This window comes from Oreochromis niloticus, linkage group LG4, assembly GCF_001858045.2.
Source record: "Oreochromis niloticus isolate F11D_XX linkage group LG4, O_niloticus_UMD_NMBU, whole genome shotgun sequence".
Classification (NCBI taxonomy): domain Eukaryota; kingdom Metazoa; phylum Chordata; class Actinopteri; order Cichliformes; family Cichlidae; genus Oreochromis; species Oreochromis niloticus.
In genome coordinates this window covers 19,736,364-19,758,817 of record NC_031969.2, presented here as the reverse complement: position 1 = coordinate 19,758,817, position 22,454 = coordinate 19,736,364, and the positions used below count along the sequence as shown (strand labels likewise).

Below are 22,454 nucleotides of genomic sequence, written 5' to 3'. Positions count from 1 at the left end.
GCGCTGCACAAACTCCTCCTCTTCCCGCCTTTCTCGGTTCTCCGTTCTGCATTTCCCTGCACCGGCTTTATTCATGTTGGATTTACCTTTCTATTATATGTATATGTACATTTCTATTATATTGCAGTTGCAATAGTGCAGTCTGAGCCACACAGTTCCAGTTTGATTTTAACCGTATCCATTTGTGGGCTTTGCTTTTTGCTCGATTTTTATTTTTTCCGCCTGTTTCCTGTTTGTGTCTCACTGCTTTCTTCACCAGCCTTTTCCAGCATTACTTCTAACAAAAGGTGAGCAGTTTAAACTTCTAATCTGAATTTAATCTCAGCGTTTCTGATTATGAGAGTGCGACGATGGCGCACTTGGACAGTTCTTTTAAACTTGACCAACAAACAAAGTCTCCACTGTAATTAAATCTAGCTTTTACCAATTACGCCAAATTGCCAAGGCCAAGCCTTATATACCCAGTAAGGACCTCGAGAAACTTATCCATGCCTTTATTGCCTCTAGATTAGACTACTGTAACTCCCTCTATTTTGGCCGCCAATCTACCCTTCTCCGCAGACTTCAGCTTGTTCAAAATGCGGCGGCACGCCTCTTAACTGGAACTGGCAGGTTTGATTCTATCACCCCTATCCTCGCTGACCTCCATTGGCTTCCCATCAAATACCGTATTGATTTTAAATGACTATTGGTTACCTTTAAAATTATAAATAACATTGCTCCCAGCTATCTTGTTGAACTTCGCAGCGTGTACACTCCTAGTAGAGCACTGAGATCAATGGGCCAGTTGCTCTTAGTGCAACCTAGGGCACGGCTGAAGAACAGAGCTTACTAGAGTGTAAATAGGAAGAGGTTTTATCTTAAAATGGCATAGGAGGTTGGCTAAATGGCTAGTGCCACCAAGGCAAAGACTAGTGAGCTCCCTGGAAGCTTGCCTCAGGTATGCTTTTATCCACACCTGACTAGGTGTGGCCAATTAGCACCAGCTGAAAACATTGAGGGGATCGTGCTTTTGCCATAGTTGCACCCAAACTCTGAAATAACCTTCCTATTGCTATTCGTGAGTCTGAATCAGTTCAATATTTTAAATCGCGGTTGAAAACCTTTTTATTCAATTTAGCCTTCCCTAGTTAGTATTTGTATCCTGCAAATGTTCTTTTATGTAGTTTTAATGATTTTATTTTATTTTCTTGCTGAATAATCTCCTAGTCGAGTTGTGTTTGTATTTTCTTTTACATATTTTCACTGCGCTGCGGCTAATTAGTGCTCTCCACCTGTTGGTGTATTTATTCCCTGTTAATGTTTCCTTTCTTTAAATTATTGTATTACTGTAAAGCACTTTGGTGTACCGCTAGTTTTAAATGTGATATACAAATAAAGTTCTGTTGTATTCTGTATGCATTAAAGGATTAAAGTTGATCACAATGTCTAATCTGTAAAGCAGTACTGTCTGGTTAAATATTGCATTTTATATTTCAGTTTCATTTCTTGGTCATGGATGATTTCGTAAGAAACACACTGTTTAAATGGGGCCTAGCTGAGTGGGTGGAGAAATTTAAAGGTAAAGTATTGATCTGATTGACAGATATTGATTATGATTTGATCTGTTAACTGTAAAACAGCTCATAGAACTGTGCGGATTGCTTTTTCACTCTTTAGCGAGAATTTCTGAAGCAAGTTGAGAATAATCTTTATCTCTTCAATTTTACTTTTAATTACAGATGAAGAAATCAATGCGCAAAGTCTGTATTATCTAGATGATCGAGAAATTGATAATTTGATCACAAAAGCTGGGCCAAGAGTGATATTCAAGAATAACCTCAAGCGGTTAAAGGTAATTGATTTCTTTGACAATCATTGTTATTTTAGTGTACAGAGGTGAATTTTTTTTTAGAATTATCTTGATATTAAAAAGTACTGGCAGTAATAATATGTAGCATAATTTTTTTTAATTCTTCACTAATATGGATTTACAATGTATTGATGGTGCTAGAAAGAAATAAACACAAATCAAGAAATAGTCACTTCTTTTCAATTAAGTTACAAACTATTTTGTTTCCTTGAGATTTAGTATCTATATGAGAAATACAATTTTTAATACATGTTTAAGTGCTCAGTATTTTATTTGGCTTTGCACTTTTTATCTGTAGGGTAAACAGGAGCATGCAGAAGCAGCTGATGTGGTTCAGGTAAGGATTATACTGAACTTCAGACATATGACCCAACTGCCTGAGACAAAGTAAAGCTCCATTCTTTTGCCTATAAGGTTACATACCGATTGAATATTAATTTTAGTGACCTTCGATTGACATAACCGGATGTCATTATTGCCGACGTAAATTACAATTTTACTGAATTTATGTTTACCCTTAGCCAGCAGTTTTAAATTTCCTTCAGTGTTGCCTGTTCAGGCCGTCTTAACTGATGTCTCTAGCTGTACATGTCTCAGAACAGAATCACCAATTACCAGAGTTTGATCCCCTGCGGGTGTGTCGCCAAGTAGGGAAAAACAGTTAGACACATGAATGGGTTGGTGGTGTACCAGGGGCTTCCTCCTCATTGTCACCCAGTCATCTTGTTTCCCCGACTGCTCGGGACAATCTGCCAGAGGAAGCTAATGGGGCCTACACTACCTTCGGCTGTGCCGGCTAAAGGGGCCTGGCTAGCTACAGGATGTTTAAGGGTGTGAAGTCGAGTCTCCAATTCTGTGTTCCTGAGTGAATGGTTGAAGATTACACCTTGAAATACGTTATAAGTTTTTAATTAAATTGGCTACCCAGATAAGCTACACAAAACCACCACTGTGTGTTGGAACAAGGAGTCATACTCTAATGCAGAGAGCGAACACCAAGTGACCCACTGGTGACAGTGTTTCACTGGCAGTAATTATATTTAATTGTATTAATTCTTAACTAATGTAGGTTTTAATTGTTTTGATTGTGATAGGAAGAACAAAGCTCAAATCAGGGACCAACTGTTTTTTTTCAAGTAAGTTAAAAACATTTTTTTTTTCCCTTCAGATTTAATGTCCATATGACAAATACATGTTTAAGAGCTTAATATTAAACACTGCTTTGCACTTTTATCAGCAGTGTGAACAGGAGCATGAAGAAGCAGCTGATGTGGTTCAGGTAAGGGTTATACTGAACTTCAGACATTTGGGCCAACTGCCTGAGACAAAGTAAAGCTCCATTCTCTGGTCTATAGAGACTGACCACTCTCTACAGAAACCAATAAATTACTGAATCTAAAAACTTAATTCATAGGGGGTTGGGGAATATACATTTTGCCCTAGCTAGGGGGTTTGCCAACCGTCTCTATACCTCTTTGTGACTGGGACTTAATTATGCGAAAGAATTGTCTCATAGTATCACCAATGTTTACTAAGAAGAAGGTTATTATAATTTATTTTTCATCAGTCTGCTGGCTAATAAAAAAAATAACTGCATTTACGTTTGTTGATTGTAAAACCTGTATGTTAGTGTCCTTTAAATGTTGTTAACGAACAATGCCAATGCAAATAGTGATCTGTATAGCTGATATTCATCCTCAGGTTTTGCCATCCACAAGTTCCAAAGGTAAGATATATACTATCTATTACATCTGATATTCATCTTTCAAAGCAGAAATATTTTTATTTTGACTTAATGATTCCATTGAGCTCAAGTTTGGATATCGAGAGAGACCCAGCCAACAAACGGATATTTTTTTGTGGATTAGGAAAGCGAAAGTCGGATCTTCAGGCTGAGTCCCTCAAATGTTCCCCAGCAGCTAAAAGACGTTGTGACTCAGGTATTTTTATTTGTTTCTAAACAACATATTCAATGAAATTTTTCTTGTATAGCAAGAAAAAACTTTATCATCAGGTTGCTGGTATCTGAGGTATCATATTAAATTTTTCTTATTTCAAATCAAACATTGAACAATCAACTTGTGCCATAAGTACTTGGTAAGTGGTCCATAAAAACCTGATACATTACCCTTTTTGGATATCAGTCTATCACATTGTGTGTTATAATGGTTCATAATTCCTGCTAAACACTTCTTTACTTTCACTTTGACAGACACCAAAATATTGTCTGAAGTGAAAAGCATAATGAAACAAATCAAGGACGATATAAACGACAAAGAAGAACTTGGTGCTTTTATAAAGTGGGTATATAAACATTTAAGTAAGACCTTTTACTTAAGGTATAATGAAGCTTTATTTATATGAGATCCAGATCTCTTTTGTAAGACCATTCTGGTGAACGAAAATCATGCACACAAGGTGTTCACAAAGAGATGGCTTTCTAATTTTGCGATACATTTCATTGTTGAATAAATTAACTCACATTTAAACTCTTGTTCAATAGGAATAAAATCAGTGATTTAGAGATTGACAAGAGAGAGCTTGTTGGTGTCTTTGGAAGAAGTGGGGCTGGAAAGAGCTCGTTAATCAATGCCATCATTGATGAGAAGAATCTTTTGCCCACTGGAAGTATCAGCGCATGCACCTCAGTCGTGATTAAAGTGGAGGCTAACACACGTAGCTTAAAGTATGAAGCGGAAATTGAGTTCATTAAAAAAGAGGTACAATCAAATTTATTTTTTACAGTATATGTATATATAAGTATGTATATAATACATAATTATAATAATTATAATTTCTAGTTAGTCTGCATGACATTTAAAAAAAAAACAAAGATTTTTTTTGTTTTTGTCTTGTTTTAGGAGTGGCATGATGAATTATGGTCACTGAAAACTTACAAGAAAGGTGATGATGACTATCGGGACATGGTTAAAAAGCTGTCAGCCCTGTATGGAGAAGAATGGAGAGACAAATCCCCTAAAAACCTTATAGAACCAAAGTATTTCAAAAATATTCCAGAATTTCTAGCGTCCAAGCGGAAATCTTTGAGTTGTGACACAGTAAGGTCTATTCTATTACTTAGAATGTTTCTTGTTTTACTGAGTGAAATTTGTTTGCAAAGTCTGAAATTGATATAATTTATAGACAGCCTACTCTATGCAAATTGGGCTTTAACTGTTATTAAGAAATGAAGAAAAAAAAAATAGAAGCAGAGTAGAATATAATGCATCTTTGATAAGTGCTACAGACCAAAATCACAAAACAAATCTGTTCTTGCCTTATCAAACCTCAGTGCTGCTTTTGACCGGTTTGAAAACTAGATGTGATCAAAGGACCAAAGGCACAAAAGTTTGGAAGGCACGTGAATGTTTATTTGCACTGTTTTCCAGCTGCCTCCTGCAGCTCAGCACACTGAGCTCCCTTGTCAGGTCCTGCCATCCTACTTAAATAGGGGAGACTGATTCTTATATAGATCTTTTTTACTTTATCTGAGCACTCAGAGAGTGGAAAAACAAAAACCTCATTGAAGAAAAGCATTTCAGACATATTCCAGAATTTTTAAACTCCATGAAGAAATCTTTGGAATGTGACACAGTGAGCTCAGAAACTCTAAATAAAGCATTCTTTGAGAAAGTATTTATGTTTTCAGTTTGCAAAGACTGACATAATTTACTGTGGGCCTACTCTATAGAAATTGGGCTAATTTAACTGCAAGTTTAGTGGATTTGTAACTGAGAACATTTTTATTTATCACACCTCCAAATCCATAAAATGACAACCAAACGTACCAGGGCAGGTTCTAATTCTTTTTTGTTTTTAGTTTTTTAACAGAATGAGTGATAGTCGCTGTGCAACTCAGCAAGTTCATCAAGGAATAGCTTTAAAAAAGGAGAAAAAAAACACAAATTTGAGTTGCACTGAAATGGATTTAGAGGATTTGAAACAAACAAAAAAATCATGTTATGGATAGATGGTATGAGAAAAGCTTTCATAAAGTTTTTCATCCTAAAGATGTCAGTAGTAGCTCCTGAGGTCAAGAGTGTACATATGGTTGTACGTACTTACATTAGCCTGTGCTGTATTTGGGGTTTTCTGCTCCTAATTTACTGATGTAATTGTAAGTTTTAGCAAGATTGTAAAGATAGATAGAACTTTATTAATTCCTTGGGTTGGTTCCTCCGGGAAATTCAGTTAGGTATAGGTACGCATTCAGGTATAGTATCACTAAAAGCTACAATACTCACTACACGTTATCATTGCTCTTCAGTCATATTTTACGTTGCACTACTTCTTTAATCCAATTTGTAAGACACGTTCAGTGATTGTACAGGTTACGTGTTTTGCATTATCATATTTATTTCATTTATTGCAGGCTCAAGAGCTATCTCAAAAACTTCGTATATACACAAAGGGTGGACCAAAGCAGGAAGATGGATATACAGCACCGCAGTGGTTTTGGCCACTAGTGAAAAGTGTGACTGTCAGGGTGCCACACAATGAGCTCCTCCAGCATGTCACACTTGTGGACCTTCCTGGAAATGGTGATCGTAACAAGAGCAGGAATGAAATGTGGAAACAGGTATCTTGATGTATTCTCAATCATCCAGGAAAGTAAATCTCCAAAAGTTGATTCTGTTCATCTGGACGTAGCGTTTTGTGGGAGAAACGTTTCGTCACTCATCCAAGTCACTTCTTCAGTCTCAGCTGACTGCAGGTTTCCCCAAATCTTATAAACAGTACATTTGCATCAGTGTTCTTTGATCAGTGGGTTTTGGTCAGTGATTGTTGATCAATGGTCATGGGAATTTGCATAATTATGATTAAGGAACTGACCTCATAGCCCATTGTTCCTTCAGTGGGCTGGTTTCAGTCATTATGCAAATGTACTGTTTATAAGATTTGGGGAAACCTGCAGTTAGCTGAGACTGAAGAAGTCACTTGGATGAGTGACGAAACGTTTCTTCCACAAAACGCTACGTCCAGATGAACAGAATCAACTTTTGGAGGTGGAAACAGGTAATTTATTCACATCCACTGCATCTTGTTTTGTCCTGTGTTGTCTGAACATTGTTTTGTGTAATTATTTAAAATTGACATTCTATGATTCTCCTTTCAGATTGTTGTAGATTGTTCTACTGTGTGGATTGTGGCTGAAATTACTCGAGCAGCATCAGAAGTTGAAGCCTGGGAGATCCTAAAAAGTGCACATGGCCTCATTGGAAATGGTGGTCAATGTCAGCAAATCCACTTTATCTGCACCAAGTCTGATCCTGCAGATGATCGGTAAGTGAATTACCAAACCACACAGTGCTGGATGTGTTGGCAAAAGTACTCAATAACTGATATCAAAAATCATATTAAAGACACATACTATTATCAAGACTTAGATAGTACCAGTTTACTAGAGAATGCATTTCTTGAAGAAAATTCAGTGTGAACGCTGACAGCTGAATGGTTTGAGTTGAATTTTTATAATTACTTAGTCTTGTACACCAGTGTGTACACTGAATACACCAACTCATTCACATGAGAGCAGAAGTTCACACAGAAGAAGTAGTTTCAGAGTTTGAAAGTAGCTGAGCAGAATAAGCTGATTAATGACAAAAGAAAATTTAGACTTTGAAACTTTTTCTGTGTGAACTTCAGCTTTCAGCAATTCTGCACTTTGACTTTCAGATGAATGATTCAGTGTATTTCAGCTCAATGGATATTTTTCCAACCAAAGATTCAGAAGTTATGACATTTCATCTCAAACAATTCAGCTATCAGCATTCACACTTGAGTTTTCTTTAGGAAATGTGTTCTGTAGTTATTCCTTTGTTGTTATTTCAAGGGCAGGGATTTTTAAAATATTTTGAAAAGACTTAAGGTGTTCCAATTGCATGTTAAAGAATAAATTGTTCCATGGATGTTAATGTCAGCGGCCATTTTGTTTATTTGTATTTTCATTGGATCGTTGTAAAGCAGCAGCCATTTTGCTTATTATTATTCTGTCTTTAGCCGCTAACTAGTCTCACACTGTTTGTCGCTTGTCCGTGAGCTGCGTGCTTCCATTCAGATTTTTAAAATTTTATACACTTTCTGCAATATTCCACTTTTCTGTTGATAGGGTCACATTGACTTTGAATCACTTTCCTTCTTTTAGGCCATATTTCTCCCACACCGTTTGACTTAGACACTACTGTTACACCAAATTGACCAGAACAACTGTGTCTGCAAAACTAAGATATTTATTTCACTTCATTTCTACAGTTTTTCTCTCTCTCAAATCCCTCCCCATTCATGTGTATTGGAGAGTTAGCATGAGGCTAGTGTGAGACACACAAATCCTCGGGTGAATTTTTTTTCTTTAACATGTAGATACATGCTCAATCATCCAAGTAAGTTAATCCCCAAAAGTTGATTCTGTTCAACTGGACATAGTGGGAGAAATGTTTCGTCGTGACGAAAGCTTACTGCAGGTTTCCCCAGCCTTATAAACAGTACCCGGAAATTCACTCCCTGTTTAATTTCACCAACCACTTTTGGAGCAAAGTTTTTACAGAACATTTTTTAACTTGCACTTGTGACCTTAAATTTAAGCTCTATACAAACAAAAATCCACACATGTGTAGAACAACTTCTTGGGATCCCCACAGTTTTTAAAGCACATCGATATCACGTTCACTTCCCAATTTATAAGCCATAAGGCAACAATTCACTCTATTACAGCATCCCTCATTTGAATATAATTTGTGTACTGGTTTGTCTGTGTCTCACCATAGTCTGGGCCCCACCTATGAGGTAATACTCACCACAAGGCTCATCTACAGTTTGTTAGCTTGTCATGTGTCTCACTGAGAGGTTTAGTGGGTAAACTGCTACTCTTTCTGTGGGGGGCCATTGCGTATTGGCTGTAATGCATTCAGTGTGAATGCAGCAACAGCCAATGAAATAAAAAACAGAACCGTCAGAGAACAGGTTCGAGGCCTGGTAGGGACAAAGCTTGTGTTACATTATCAAAGGATAAACACCAGTTTGTACTTAGATAATGTAGGTAACATTAATTTTTCACATTACTTTATGATTTTATTTGATTGTCTTGTTTATTTGTAAATTATATTATATAGTGTTACCACCCTTGGGGCTGTGTTTCTGCATTAATTACCTATACTTTCATGAAGTACATTTGAGATGATATCCTGCTCGCTAAACACTGTTCATAGTGTTGAACTCTGCTTGTTAACCCCTAACTATGGTTGAACTTAGCTTGAGTAGATTTTTGTGGTGTTACTGCTCGTGAGGTTAGCCTTAGTTAGCTTTAGGTTTTAGGTTTAGTTAATTTTGTGCTGGTTATATTATATTCCTTTCGACCTCCACGCATCTGATTCCATTGCACTGTTCAAATCACAACTAAAAACCCACTTATTCAATCTTGCCTTTCCCTCTAGTTAATATTTCTTTTATGATTTTATATGATGCACTTTTATGCTCATTTAAATTCTTGTTTGCTCTGTACCTGTTGCTTTCCTATGTATCAGTGACAGCTACCTGCTTGCATACTTAGTACTTGCTTTGGTCCTATTTCTATTATCCTCCTCCTATTCTCTATCTTACTTGTTAAGCACCTTGGCATACCCTTGGTTTTTAAGTGTGCTTTATAAATAAAGTTTATTATTATTATTATTATTATATGCCCAGTGGTCTGCAATACAGAAACAGAAACCCTGCCGGTTTTCTGTTTGAATTTTGCAATAAAACCTTTATTTCACTCCCTGTCCCCTAGCAGAGGAGGTTGTAACAAAACCATGATAATCCTGTGTTGTTTATTAGGTGTATGCAAAGACAGTGTTTTGCACCAGGAAGCATCTCTGTATAGACAGTATAATTTAGAAGGGCAGTAAAGAAAGTCTGCATGCAAGTATGGGCAAGATGCTGACCCCTGATTTGCTTTTGATTGATTGATTGATTGATAATATGTCAAGAGATTTATTCTAAATGACACTTCTTCAGCTGAGGGTCAGAGAGTGGAGACACACACACGCTGCAGATTTTACTTGCAAGGGCGGTCACAGAGCGCTCACACGAGAGTGGGGGTCCTGTGATCAGCGCTCTGTTCTTGCACTTGTCTTTATTTATACACGAGAAAAGTAATACAATAATGAATACATTTGTTCAGTGGAATGTTGGTACGTGAGCATGTGCGTATGTGATTGTGTGTGTGTGTGTGTGTGTGTGTGGTGGAATGTGGGAAGCAGCTCTTTTTCCTGGTAAGAGGTCAGAACTGCTTGTTGAGCTTCTTACTATTGCTGTGGGAAGATTCAGATAAAAAGATCAGAACAAGTTTTATAAAGAACAATCAGTTCTAAGTAATAAAAAGGTCATCATGCAGTATTCTATCACATGTAAATTTATATCATTAAAAGCTTATACTGACTACTAAGTACAATTTTCCATTGACATAATACTTTATTCATCCCGAGGGAAATTGGGTTGCTGCCAGCCTTGCCAGCGCCATCTTACCCTTCCGACCATACATACATTACGTCACATGGGGAAGACAGGTCAGAGAGGTATAACAATGGAAGGGGTTAGGGCAGGGGTCTGCAACCTTTAACACCGAAAGAGCCATTTGGACCCGGTTTCCACGCAAAAGAAAACACTGGGAGCCGCAAATACTTTTTGACATCTAAAATGAAGATAACACTGTATATATATTTTTTACCTTTGTGCTTTGTGTAAACAACTAAAGTAAGTAAGTAAAGTTTATTTATTAAGCGCTTTTCACAGACAGGCAGTCACAAAGCGCTGTACACAAATATTAAAATAAACAATACAATCAATAGACATTATACACAATGTAAAAGATCAAATGTAAATAATGTAAAGAATATAAAATACATAGATCAACAAAAGGCTTGTTTGAACAGAAAAGTTTTTAACTGCTTTTTAAAAGAATCCACAGAGAAACTACGGTGTGTTGCTTATGAAATCCATGAAGTGCTACAGAGAAAATTACGTTTTATTTATGCAATTAACACATTTTGAACTCATAATGAAATATAACAAAAGGAAAGACACCCAGCTGAACTTAAATGATCCATGTAGCAAACAAAAACCATTGTGAGCCGCCACCCTCACAACAGTTTTTTTTTTCCAATTAAAAAGTAATTGAAAAAAAAAAGCACTATGCCGCTAAAAAAATAGATATTTGCAAAATTCTGCCTAAATATGTATTTTACCTGGTTAATGTGTGTGGCGGGGCGTGGTCTGCAGTGCTGCTGCATGGGAATCGGACGCACCTGAGCGGCACCCGCAATCACGCCTCACCGCCTTAGAGTCTGTGCTCTCTCTGCTGTTGTTGGTATATGTCGGGCTGTGAGCTGAAAAGCTACAGCCGGCTTTATGTGTACAGCAACCATGTGTGAAAAGTGGTCAATAAAGAGATGCTGAAAAGCATGTCCATGTAAACATCGTCGGGTCTGCCGTGATATGTTTACAATGAGACTTCTGGTCCCGAACCTCGGCGCACAGCGTCTGCAAATCGGGGCTTTCATCTTTACGCAGGACTGTAAGCTGTCATCTGTGAGGCGTGAGCGGCGTTTGTTTTTAACAGAGTTCACGGTTGAGAACAGCTGCCGACATAATGTGAATTCGAAGATCCATAATTGGCCTACCTGGGGTCGAAAGTCTCGATAAATGCACGGCGTTTCGGCGGGTATACCGGCTTCCGCAAGTGTGACGCTTATTGTGAGCGATGAAATAATAAAATATAATTGTATTTTTATATTTCAAAATCACAATAATCTTCCAATTTAGAACTACAAGTTAAAAAAGCACTAACATAAATAAAATACACTTCAGCTAAATACTTCTAATTTATTTTCCCAAACCACCCGGAGCCGCAGTATAAGGACAAAAGAGCCGCATGCCGACCCCTGGGTTAGGGGTTAGGGAGGAGAAAAAAGAACTCCCCCCAGACTGAGCTCCAACAGGGAGATCAGTTTGACACAGAAAAAAAAAACACCTCAGCACATAGCACATGAATCATCACATCTTACAACATAGAAGACATAAGCTTCCAAGGCGTTTGGAGGGGGTGGGGGGTGAATGTAGGTCTGTTTCAGTGTACATGCGTGTGTGTGTGTGTGTGTGTGTGTGTTCCGTGTTTAGCTGATCTTCTTCTCCAAGATCTTATCCATATTGCGTTCAATAAACACAGTCTGAGTACTCACAGCCCTGCCCATCGTCTATCATGTCAGCCAGCCTTGTGGGATTTTGAACAGCTGTAGCCGCTTCTTGTTCTTCAATAAGCCAGGTCCGAGCCAGCTCCAATCAGCCAGAATTCTGTTATCGTGGTTCCAAATTGATAGATGTCATTCAATGTCCTCCATCAAGAGTGTCGCCAGACACACGACGCAACCGACCATCTGATGTATTCATCTTAGTTTGAATGTTAGATATAAAACACTTGGATATAGAAAAAAGTGTTTGAATGAAATTTTTATTTAAAGACATGAAAACAGCAGGTCTGTGCTCTATTTCTGTCAGTGAGCGTTTCTAATGTTCGTAAGATATGAACACAACACTGTCAGAAACCCACCCAGCTTATTTACCATTACAACATGACAGCAACACACGAATAAATGAAACCTCCCGTTCATTCATCATTTAGCTCGTCACTTCAGCACAACTGACACAACTGTTTAACCAAATGATGGACGCCAGCTGTCATAAATCAGATAACCCTTCAAAACACAGCTGCATATTCGTTCTGTCGGTTTACTCTTATTTCAGATAACCTTTTTCTTACCTGTGATTAATGATCACAGAGCTCTGAGATCTGATTTCTTCTCTGGAAGTGGAAAGTTTTAAAAGTGCCGCGACTCAGATTTGAAACAGCGCCGGAAAACCATAGTGGACAAAAGTATATTACATCTGTAGTGATTTAGCACTACCATACAAAACGAATGCGAAACAGTTTAGATCTGTTTATCTAAGGTTGTGGGTTCAAGTACAGCATGGGACATGTTTCTCATTTTCCACTTTCAGCATGTTTGACAAAAAGGTGCCACTTTTAATATATCCCGTGGTATACACATAGCTAAACACAACTTTCTAGAAAATCACAAAGCGTTGTCCTTTTATACTTCAGAACAGGGTCTCAAACTCCTGGCCCGGGGCCACTTGCGGCCCACGTCACCCCCCCCCCCCCCCTCCTTGCAGCCTGTATATTGACGTGAAGAAATATATTGCAATTTGGCCCTTTAAGTTTGTTGTTGAATGCAATGTTAAAATAAGTTATTTAAAAATTATTTAATATGAAGGAATATAAGCAGAGAGTACAAACATTTTGAGGAATTGTGTTAGTTCAGTGATTCAGTTATTTGTAAATAAAACTATTTTCACTAGCAGTCAGAAATATTACTTTAACTACTGTGGTCTGCAGAATCTGTATAAGCATGTGGCCATTTACCATTGAATGAAACCATAAACAATAAAAAAAAGGGTCAGGAATAATAGAAAGCAAGATCCATCAGAAAATAAAAAGAAGGCAGAAAAGCGGGGCCTGAAGTGGTCAGTCCTTTAATTATGCTGATCTTATTGACACATCTTTTTGAAGTGGTAAAGGTATCTTGCACTCCACATGCAAATCCTTTGAAAGACAAACACTCAGCTATTTTCTTGATGTGTTGCTGTATGATTAAGCTATATGTTGAATCCAGTTTTCCTTTCTATCCATTTAAGAGTTCCAAAAAACAAGGAAGCCAAGGAAGAAGTGATGAACGAATTCCAGGAACTGAGTGTGAGTTTTAAAGATGTTCAAACAGTTTTCTGTAATGGCGAGGCAAAGCTTCATTAAAATTAAAACACATTATTTCAGGAGCAGTTCAGTGATAAAGGTTTCAAAGTGTTCACATTGAGTGCTGATGAGTTCCTGAAAAGAAAACGTGTAAAAGAAGATGACAATGGTAGGTTGTAAGCATGTCAGAATATTTTGTGATTAAAAGAAAACAATCTTATTCAATGCATATCTTGTTTTATTTACCCTCTATGTAAACCAGGAAGAAGTTACTAGATTAAATTACTTTTATTTACAGAAATACCCAAACTTCAAGACTTCCTGCAAAATCTCAACGACTGCCACTCTGAGACAGTAAACTATGTGAATGGAGCTTATGGGATTCTGTCTTTGATTGAAGGTGCCAGGTGCAGCAAAGCGGTGAGATCAAGTTATCTATGTGGAACTATATATTAATGACAAATTTATAACTTCAAATGTTTCCATAACTCTGACACCTAACAAGATTTTAGTTATCAAGATTTCTTGACAGGAACTGACTGAAATACAACTCTCTATTTTCATTCATCATTTTGAAAATTTTTTATGTTATTACTGCTTTAATAGAAAATAAATATACTGTTTTAATTTCAGGGTGTTGGAAAAGCAGATGATGTATGTAAAGTTCTCGAGAAAAACATGAGAGAACAACTTGATCAAGTCAAAAGAGCAGTTGATGAAGCGATGAAGGATTTTGAACAATGTCTTACAGAAGGGGTTAAAAATTCCAAAACCTCTGAAGAAAAACTGAAATTTTTTTTGGACCGTGATGTATGTATCTGAATTATAATTATTATAATTAACATCATAGCAACAGATTTTGACCTTTATATGAGCATGTGTTTAGAAATGGTTTTCCAATTTGTTTCAGCAAGAGCCTAGTTTTTTCAAGACACTGGAGGCTGTGGTTTGGAAATACGGCATCCACCAAACAAAAAAAGGGGAACAAATTAATCTCAACACAGTATTAGCTTCATGCTTGACTGACAGCATTGATGAAGAATTCAGAAAGACCTTCCCGTGAGAATAAACAAATTTTAAACTGTACACTATACTTAAAATGATTAAAACAAACTTGTCAATACTGCCATCATGAAACATTTTTTTCAGAAATGATGTTAAAGGCGGATCTTTCAATGGAGTCATCAGTAGATTTTCACTTGACACAAAGTCACTGATTCAAAAATACCAAGATGTCAAACTGCAGCTGATATTTCTCCAGACAGAGGTACAAGATGAAACAATCCAGTTTGTCAGTTCATTATAGCAGAATTGACCTATTCACTCTTCAAATGCTAATTTGGTTTATTAACTCATCCATGTTTCATGTTTTTAAGGAGGATAAAATTAAGGCAAAACTCAACAAAATAATCCTAAAGGGGAAGAAAATCATCTACAACAGTCTAACAGAGACAATTGAGAAAAACATGAAAAAGTGTTATGAAGGTAAAAAGATTGTCAACTTGTCACTATATTAAATCACAATTGTACATTGTACAAAATGTTTTGACAACGTTTATTCTTTTCTTGTAGATGCACGAAAAATTTCTGGAACTGATGCACTGAAAAAAATGAGGAAGACTATTGAGACACATGTATCCTCAAATAGGAACATGTATGAGGACGCAAAAAAGACCATGATGAAGAAGATGAATATATTGATGGTTTGTCAAATTATAACATATAATGAGACCAAGTAGTGTTTTTTCTGTATTTGAGTGCTTTGGCTCAGTCTGAACATTCTCTAAACCAGGGCTAGGCAACTCCAGGCCTCAAGGGCCGGTTTCCTGCAGGTTTTAGATATCACTCTGGGTCAACACAGCTAAATCAAATGATTAGTTCGTTACCAGGCCTCTGGAGAACTTCAGGACATGTTGAGGAGGTAATGTAGCGATTTAAATCAGCTGTGTTGGATCAAGGACACATCCAAAACCTACATGACACCGGCCTTTGAAGCCTGGAAGTTGCCCACCCCTGCTCTCTAAACATTAGTGAGGCTGCTGTTAATATTTTTATTTTTCAGCATTACAAAGATTTAGTCTGCTACGATGGGTTGAACTGAAGAGTTTGAAGTATAAACTGGCCACAAGCACTCTAAACAAACATCTACCCATTAATTTAGATGTTTCAGGTGTTTCTAAACCTCAATATTTGACTTTGAAAAAAGTAATAAAAGCTCTGATGTTTAATTAGACGATCATCTGTAAGGAACTGGAGGAAACCATGGACCACTCCATTAAACACTCACTCAAGGCATCAGCTTTGAGTGAGAGTCTCCCAGGTAAAGAAAATATAGGCTATGAAAGTAAATCATGTATGTTGAACAATGCCAAAGCATGTTTTATTTATTTTTTGTTTTTCAGATGTTTCAGAGCATCTTGAAACTGTGCAGCAACATTACAGTGAAGTTAAGCGCAGTCAAGAGGGAGAAATGACATCACAGTAACCAGGTAAATATTTAAATGTTATTTCATGTCACAGAATTATTATTATTAAACGTTTTGTGCTAAATTACTTTAATACTTCCTGTGAATTCTCAAAGAGAGGGGTGAAATCTGATGACGATCCTAAGCACCTAAATATACATTAACTTTTGTCATAATTTAAAGATCCGAAATAGCCATTTTAAATTACATATGTCCATTTAAGCTGTCCACTTGTATTTTCATCATCTCAGCTAAAAAAAAAACAAACAGCTGGTTCTTATCTAACATTGTGCCAGGTAATGTTATGCACCGGTGCCCTAAAAATCCTCATTTCTCTCTGATAAAATGTTTGATTATATTCTTACATTGGATGAGAGTTTTTTCATTAAGTGTTAAAGTGTGACACCATAATGTTAGATTTACTTCAAAAGAAGTTTACTAGCAGCTGCTAAACAACTGCTAACAGTTGTGAAAACAGCAGCACTACCAACATAAACGTTCAGGACATGCTCAAAAACTTCCCTGAAAATTCTCCACAGTCTTTGGACAGAAGTGACTTATTGACTCATATCAGACTGACAGCTGAGGTAAACATGCTGAATTAATTATTGCTGAGCACAGACAAAGTATTTGAATAATATCACCACTTATAATTTGTGTTATTTTACCCTTTTTACATCCGAGTCACCTCAAACATGTTAAAATAAAGTGTTTCAAAAAATGATTTTCTACACAAACAGTAACAGAAACAACAGATATTAAGATTTTCTATTCTAGGCTGAGGAGCTTTCAAGACATCTTAAAGCTAGCTGTAAGCACTGGCAATTTTACTGTTTGCCTGAGCAGCTGAGTGTTAAAAATCTTTGTGCTTATTATTACTGGATGTTTCAGATTTGCTCCACACAGTAACAGCAGAAACCTGATGACCCACTCAACATCTCTGAGGGAACACTGACCAAAAGCACGAGGTCTCTGGATATCACCACAGACATTTCTGTCAAGTTGTGTTGCCTGCTGTCTTTGAATGTTGTGTTTGACTTTTTATGAATTTGGTGAAATTAGATTTTTCAGTCTTCACTGAGAGAAGGTCCTGGGTTTGAATCCAGTTTGAGGCCTCTCTGTGTGGACTTTGCATGTTCTTCCTGTGTCTGTGTGGGTGCTCTCTGTGTACTCCAACTTCTTCACACAGGCCAAAAACATGCATGGGGCTTAGGTTAATGGGTGTTATTAGTTTTGTATTTTGTCATTCATTTTTATTTTTCATTTCTGTTTAGTTTCAAGACTTACAATTTCAATTTATTGTTTAATGTTTGAAAATGTTTACTTTTAGTTGGTTTTTATTACTGTTACGTTCTGATTTTATCTACTGTTTTTTTCTTTTAATCAATTTTAAGTCATGCTTTTTTATTGTTTTTTAATGTCTCTGTAAAGCACTTTGAATCACCTTGTTGTTGAATTGTGCTATATAAATAAACTTGCCTTGCCTTACTGTTAATTTTTTTAAATTATTGTTGTATTTAGTGGAAATATCAGAAACAAAATTTAGGAAAACCAGTGGAAACAATAGAAATGTTTCACTTTTTGAAAACAGTTGACCCATTTGTCTTGTTACATGTCCAGTGTCTCAAACATGTCCATCAATGCCATGTCAGGCACATTGTAATAACATTTTTACCAAACTAACAAATACTGAAACTAAGGCTATTTCCTCTATACACTGATTTGTATTTCAAATGAGGTCATTTAATCATTTCTGTTGTTTATTGTTTTTATTTTGTTTAACTAAAATATTCATATCTAGTCTTAGTTTGTACTTTAGTTTTAGTTGAGTGTAATAACCTTAGCAACCTGTTCAGGGTGTACTCTGCCTCTCGCTTGACAACTGGGAAAGACTCCAGCAACCCCGAATTGGATAAGCAGAAGAAAATGGATGGATGAAGATTTTTAAGCATGAATTCCTCCCAGGGTTTTTAAGGTTTTTAAGGGCAGCACTCTGTGCAAATATGTTTTGATGTCTATTTTCTTCATTTTGTTGTATTTGTTCATTATTTGTAAACCCTAGTTATAGAGAAAATTATACAGCGGTAGAACTACAATGTTACAGATTTTAATTTTAGTGCTTTAAACCACAGGAATACTGTGGTTTAAAGAGATTCTTTCCAGTTTTAAGGATTCAATTTAAGTAAATTTGAAAATTTATTTTCGTGATGTATTTGTCAGTTTTATTCTTAAACTTCTATAGCACATGTCTTATGTATACCATTTTACTTACATTTCTAACATAAATATTAATTTACTGTAATACAATGGTTTCTTTGGTTGTCATAAGTAATAAAGCAGCAGCAAAAATGTCTCACCTTCTACTTTAGTTATTATAGCTTATTGTTTTCTGTTGTTTCTATTCTGTATTGATTCTATAGTTGTAAGATGGAAACATGGTTTTTCAAACCCTGTTCTTGTGTTTTTTTTTTCTGACCCTACAACTAAGCTACCTGCCAAAAAGCACTTTGCAGTATCACAGTAGCTTGTAACAAAGAGCAAAATTATCTATGAACTGTAAAGACTGAACCACAAACCATTTATCAACCAGAAGTCAAATGATTGTGGATCCTGCTTCATCAAAAAGGGTTCTTTTCTAAGTGGCCTTACAGGTCAAATACAATCCTCCAGTCACATTTCTTATCAGCATCTCTTATCATGCAGGTAGGGCATTAACAGGGAGAGGGGGGCACAAAGAAATACTTTCTTATTCTCATTTAAAATGTCTAGCTTTTAATAAATAATTATCTGAGTCTTACAACAAACGATTGATAGATTGATACATATATACCATCAGAACAGTGTACATCACTGTCACAACAGTGTTTGTTTTCATTCAAAGGCTTTATGATTTTTCCTATAATGGTGGGCCGGTCTCTAGTCAAAATGCCCAGGACGATTTTTTGTCCCAGTCCAGCTCTGTATGCAGCTCATCTGCAGTCTGGTGTTGTCTACATCTTCCTATTCAGAAGACAGAATTTCCGAGTTCTGAGTACAATCAAAAGCACCACGACTGCAGTTTTTGTGTTGGATGTAAAAAGCGCACATGACGCTGTGACGTAGGCTAGAATCATGGTGGCGTTCAATGACGGTCCAGGCGTGGGATTTCTCTCGTGGAAATATGCACATTATTTTTTTTCCTTTCTATTGGTAGGTGGCACAGTGCACTTGTGGCAAGTAAGCAAGCTAGAAGACTGGCACTCTCTCTGGGTATCCAGTTACGGAAGCAGCAGATTAATTTTGAGTAAAACCAAAGTTACTTTCCCTAGTAACTAGTTACTTTGAAAGTAACGAGTAACTTGAAGTAACTGAGTTACTTTTGATGGAAGTAACTAGTAATGTAACTAAGTTACTAATTTAAAGTAACTTACCCAACACTGCCCCCCACCCTTCCCCGAATCCAATGACTCCCATCCAATGTGGACAGCGGCTCAGCTTCGGATGCACGATCGCTGCGTCCCAGATGCAGCTGTGCACATTGGCCTATTCCCCGCCTGTTGCTTGTCTTGTTTGTCATGGTGTTAAGGTGGGAAAATATCCAGGCTTCTTTTGTGCTATGGAATTTTTGTTTTCTTCTCATACTGATTCCCTTTTGGGGACCAGTGTGAGCAGAGTTTTTTTTTTTTCTCTTCGACTGCCCTTTTGTGTTATACATTTCACTGTTTTTCCTTTATGCCACCTAGTCTGACCTGTCTCCTCAATGTGATGTTTGTGTATTGTATTTACGGTCAGCAAGGTCCAATTTTCAATACAGGCAACTGCAAGTGACAAAGATTCATTCATGATTCAGTAGTAAACTAAAACTATCCAAGTTATGACCAACAAAGACTGATATTTTTAGGAAGTTTTGGTGACTTAGCTACATTTTTTTCCTGTTTCTGGTATTTACCCATTCTTGGGGGAAACATTTTCACTTTAACTGGCACAAAAAGGAAGGTGTGGATCAATTCAATTCAGTTCAATTTTATTTATATAGTGCCAAATCACAACAGCAGTCGCCTCAAGGCACTTTATATCATTATTTATTAGATCAAAACAACATACAGTAAACAATTAGTGGAACAAGTGTATAAAACTGAAATATATAGTGATAATTGATTGGATAATCACTACCATAATTATAACTCTCTTTTAAGCTCTCTTTTTAAAACATGCTTAAAAATTTTTTCATGGCTGAATCAATTAACTATATTTAAAATCTTGTTCAACAGGAAAAAGATCAGTGATTTGGAGATAGAAAAGAGGGAGCTGGTTGGTGTCTTTGGTAAAACTGGAGCTGGAAAGAGCTCTTTGATAAATGCCATCATCAAAGAGAAGAATCTTTTACCCTCAGGAAGCATCGATGCCTGCACCTCAGTCATGATCAAAGTGGAAGCTAACACACGTAGCTTAAAGTATGAGGCAGAAATTGAGTTCATCACAAAGGAGGTAAAATGAGTAATCAAAGGTTGATTTGTTCTTGAAGCTAAATCATGTGTTACACTGCAGTTCTTGGGGTTTAAGGCTGGGTACATACCTCAATAAATGGCATGTCATCTATTTTTGTAGGAGTGGAAAGAAGAGTTGTGGTCATTTCATCAGTTTCTTGACAATAATAAAAATCAGGACAAGGAAGACGATGTTTATCATGATGCTGTTGAAAAGCTGTCAGCACTGTATGGAGAAGACTGGAGAAAGTCCTTTGAAAACCTCATGGATCGCAAATATTTCAAAGAAATTCCAGAATTTCTCCAATCCAGGTGAAAGATTTTGACATGTGAATCAGTAAGACAAAAACTCTCATATTACTACTATAACAGACAGCCATGATAGACTACACACTGGGGATGCTGTGAAATGCACACAGGTGAAACTAGGACAACCTGGACACAAAAGGGAACTGACCAAATTAACAAAAGAGTTTTGGAAACATAACTCACTTCTGAAAACAGAATGCAGCATAGATTCAAAAGTCTAGAAAACACAAAACACTGAAAACAGATCCAGTGATCCCAACGAAACAGATCTTACTGAGATCCCATAATCACATTTAGATGATCACATATCCCGAAAAAAAAATCTGTTCTTGTAATAACTGTGGTTAATAAGACCCAAGACTGGTCCAGGTCCATTATGTAGAGCAGTGTTTCCCAACCACTCTGAGAAATGATCAGGTGTGCTGTGGAACTACCTGCTCTAATTAAATGGGTTACCAACTGCTAGTAAAAATGAAGAAGTCATGCTGTGAGTGAGACGACGCAGCACGTAATAACAATAGATAAATATTTAAAAAAGAAAAAGTAGTAAATCTGACCTGGTTCCTGGAGAAAATTCTGACCCAGATGAAGCCCCTAGCATGAGTAGTGGTCAGAAGAAAGCTAAAAAGGTATACTGGAGACAAACCGAGCCAATTCCGCTATACCTGGTGCGCGGAAAAATTATCAATATGTTTTTTTTCTTTTTTTGTTTGGTGGTGTGCTGTGTGATTTTTCTAATATGAAATATGTGCCGTGGCTCCAAAAGGTTGGGAAACACTGATGTAGAGCACGATTTATTTATCTTTTTAAATCGCAGTAAGAACCTTTACCTCTTCACACAACAGTGATCAGGTCCCTGTTTTAACATACTCTTACCCTTTTTAAATAGCTCTGTAGAAATTCACTGCTGAGCAAAGTCAGCAAAGATTGAATCAAAGTGGCCACAAACTTTAGTAAATGAGTGTCTGACAGTCAGTTGTGTCAGCAATAGGGATGGGTATCGTTTAGGTTTTATCCGATACCAGTACTAAACCGGTACTTTTGAAATGGTGCCAGTGCTTAAGTGGTGCTCAAACCGGTGCTTAAAGAATGGAGAACACAAAATTAGTCCAAAAACCTCTCATGTTCAGCTGTTTTTTTTTGTAAAAAGATATCAATGTTAGCCTTTTCTGCAGATATAGGGGATTTATGGCATCACTCTTGGCTGGAAGCAGTGCTTAAACAATGGAAAAAACACAAACTTTGTCCAAAAACCTCTCATGTTTAGCTGTTTTCCACTTTTTCTTTGGTCATTTTAGCCTTGAAGCCGTGAAGGGAGTATCTGCCATCAAACAAGAAGACAAACAAGAAGACAGCCGACTGTGTTTGCTAGTTCACCTTACATGCATTAATGTAATAATGTGGTTAGCGTACTCAACGTAAATTACACACGAACAACATTAAGCTACTCACGCAGAGAAGAACGGCTGCTGCTGCCATCATCATCCGTCATCATTTCTGCTACGCTGACAGGGCTAGGGGCCAGGACTCTACTCTTCGGGTTTTTGGGGGATGTTGCTAACTCCGGGTCAGATAACAGG

At 36.9% G+C, this 22,454-nt stretch overlaps 1 protein-coding gene across 1 annotated transcript; it reads left to right on the top strand.

Moving 5' to 3' along the window:
* Positions 1-18,462, top strand: LOC102082057 (nuclear GTPase SLIP-GC). The gene is made up of 25 exons (XM_025906220.1): positions 1-287; positions 1,480-1,561; positions 1,722-1,834; positions 2,151-2,189; positions 2,947-2,988; positions 3,090-3,131; positions 3,554-3,578; positions 3,721-3,792; positions 3,944-3,949; positions 4,065-4,152; positions 4,356-4,572; positions 4,714-4,911; positions 6,225-6,431; positions 6,969-7,135; positions 13,580-13,637; positions 13,716-13,803; positions 13,933-14,054; positions 14,268-14,444; positions 14,545-14,693; positions 14,784-14,901; positions 15,011-15,119; positions 15,207-15,337; positions 15,867-15,954; positions 16,037-16,123; positions 16,991-18,462. The coding sequence occupies exons 2-24, from the start codon at positions 1,495-1,497 to the stop codon at positions 16,117-16,119; spliced, it is 2,406 nt and encodes an 801-aa protein (XP_025762005.1). The 5' UTR covers positions 1-287; positions 1,480-1,494; the 3' UTR covers positions 16,120-16,123; positions 16,991-18,462.
* Positions 18,463-22,454: the final 3,992 nt, after the last annotated feature.

Excerpts from the sequence above, each read along its gene's own strand:
- LOC102082057 (XM_025906220.1), top strand. The coding sequence starts at position 1,495 with ATGGATGATTTCGTAAGAAACACACTGTTTAAATGGGGCCTAGCTGAG. Across the intron at positions 14,445-14,544 it reads AATTTTTTTTGGACCGTGAT|CAAGAGCCTAGTTTTTTCAA; the intron begins GTATGTATCTGA and ends AATTTGTTTCAG. Across the intron at positions 14,694-14,783 it reads GAATTCAGAAAGACCTTCCC|AAATGATGTTAAAGGCGGAT; the intron begins GTGAGAATAAAC and ends CATTTTTTTCAG.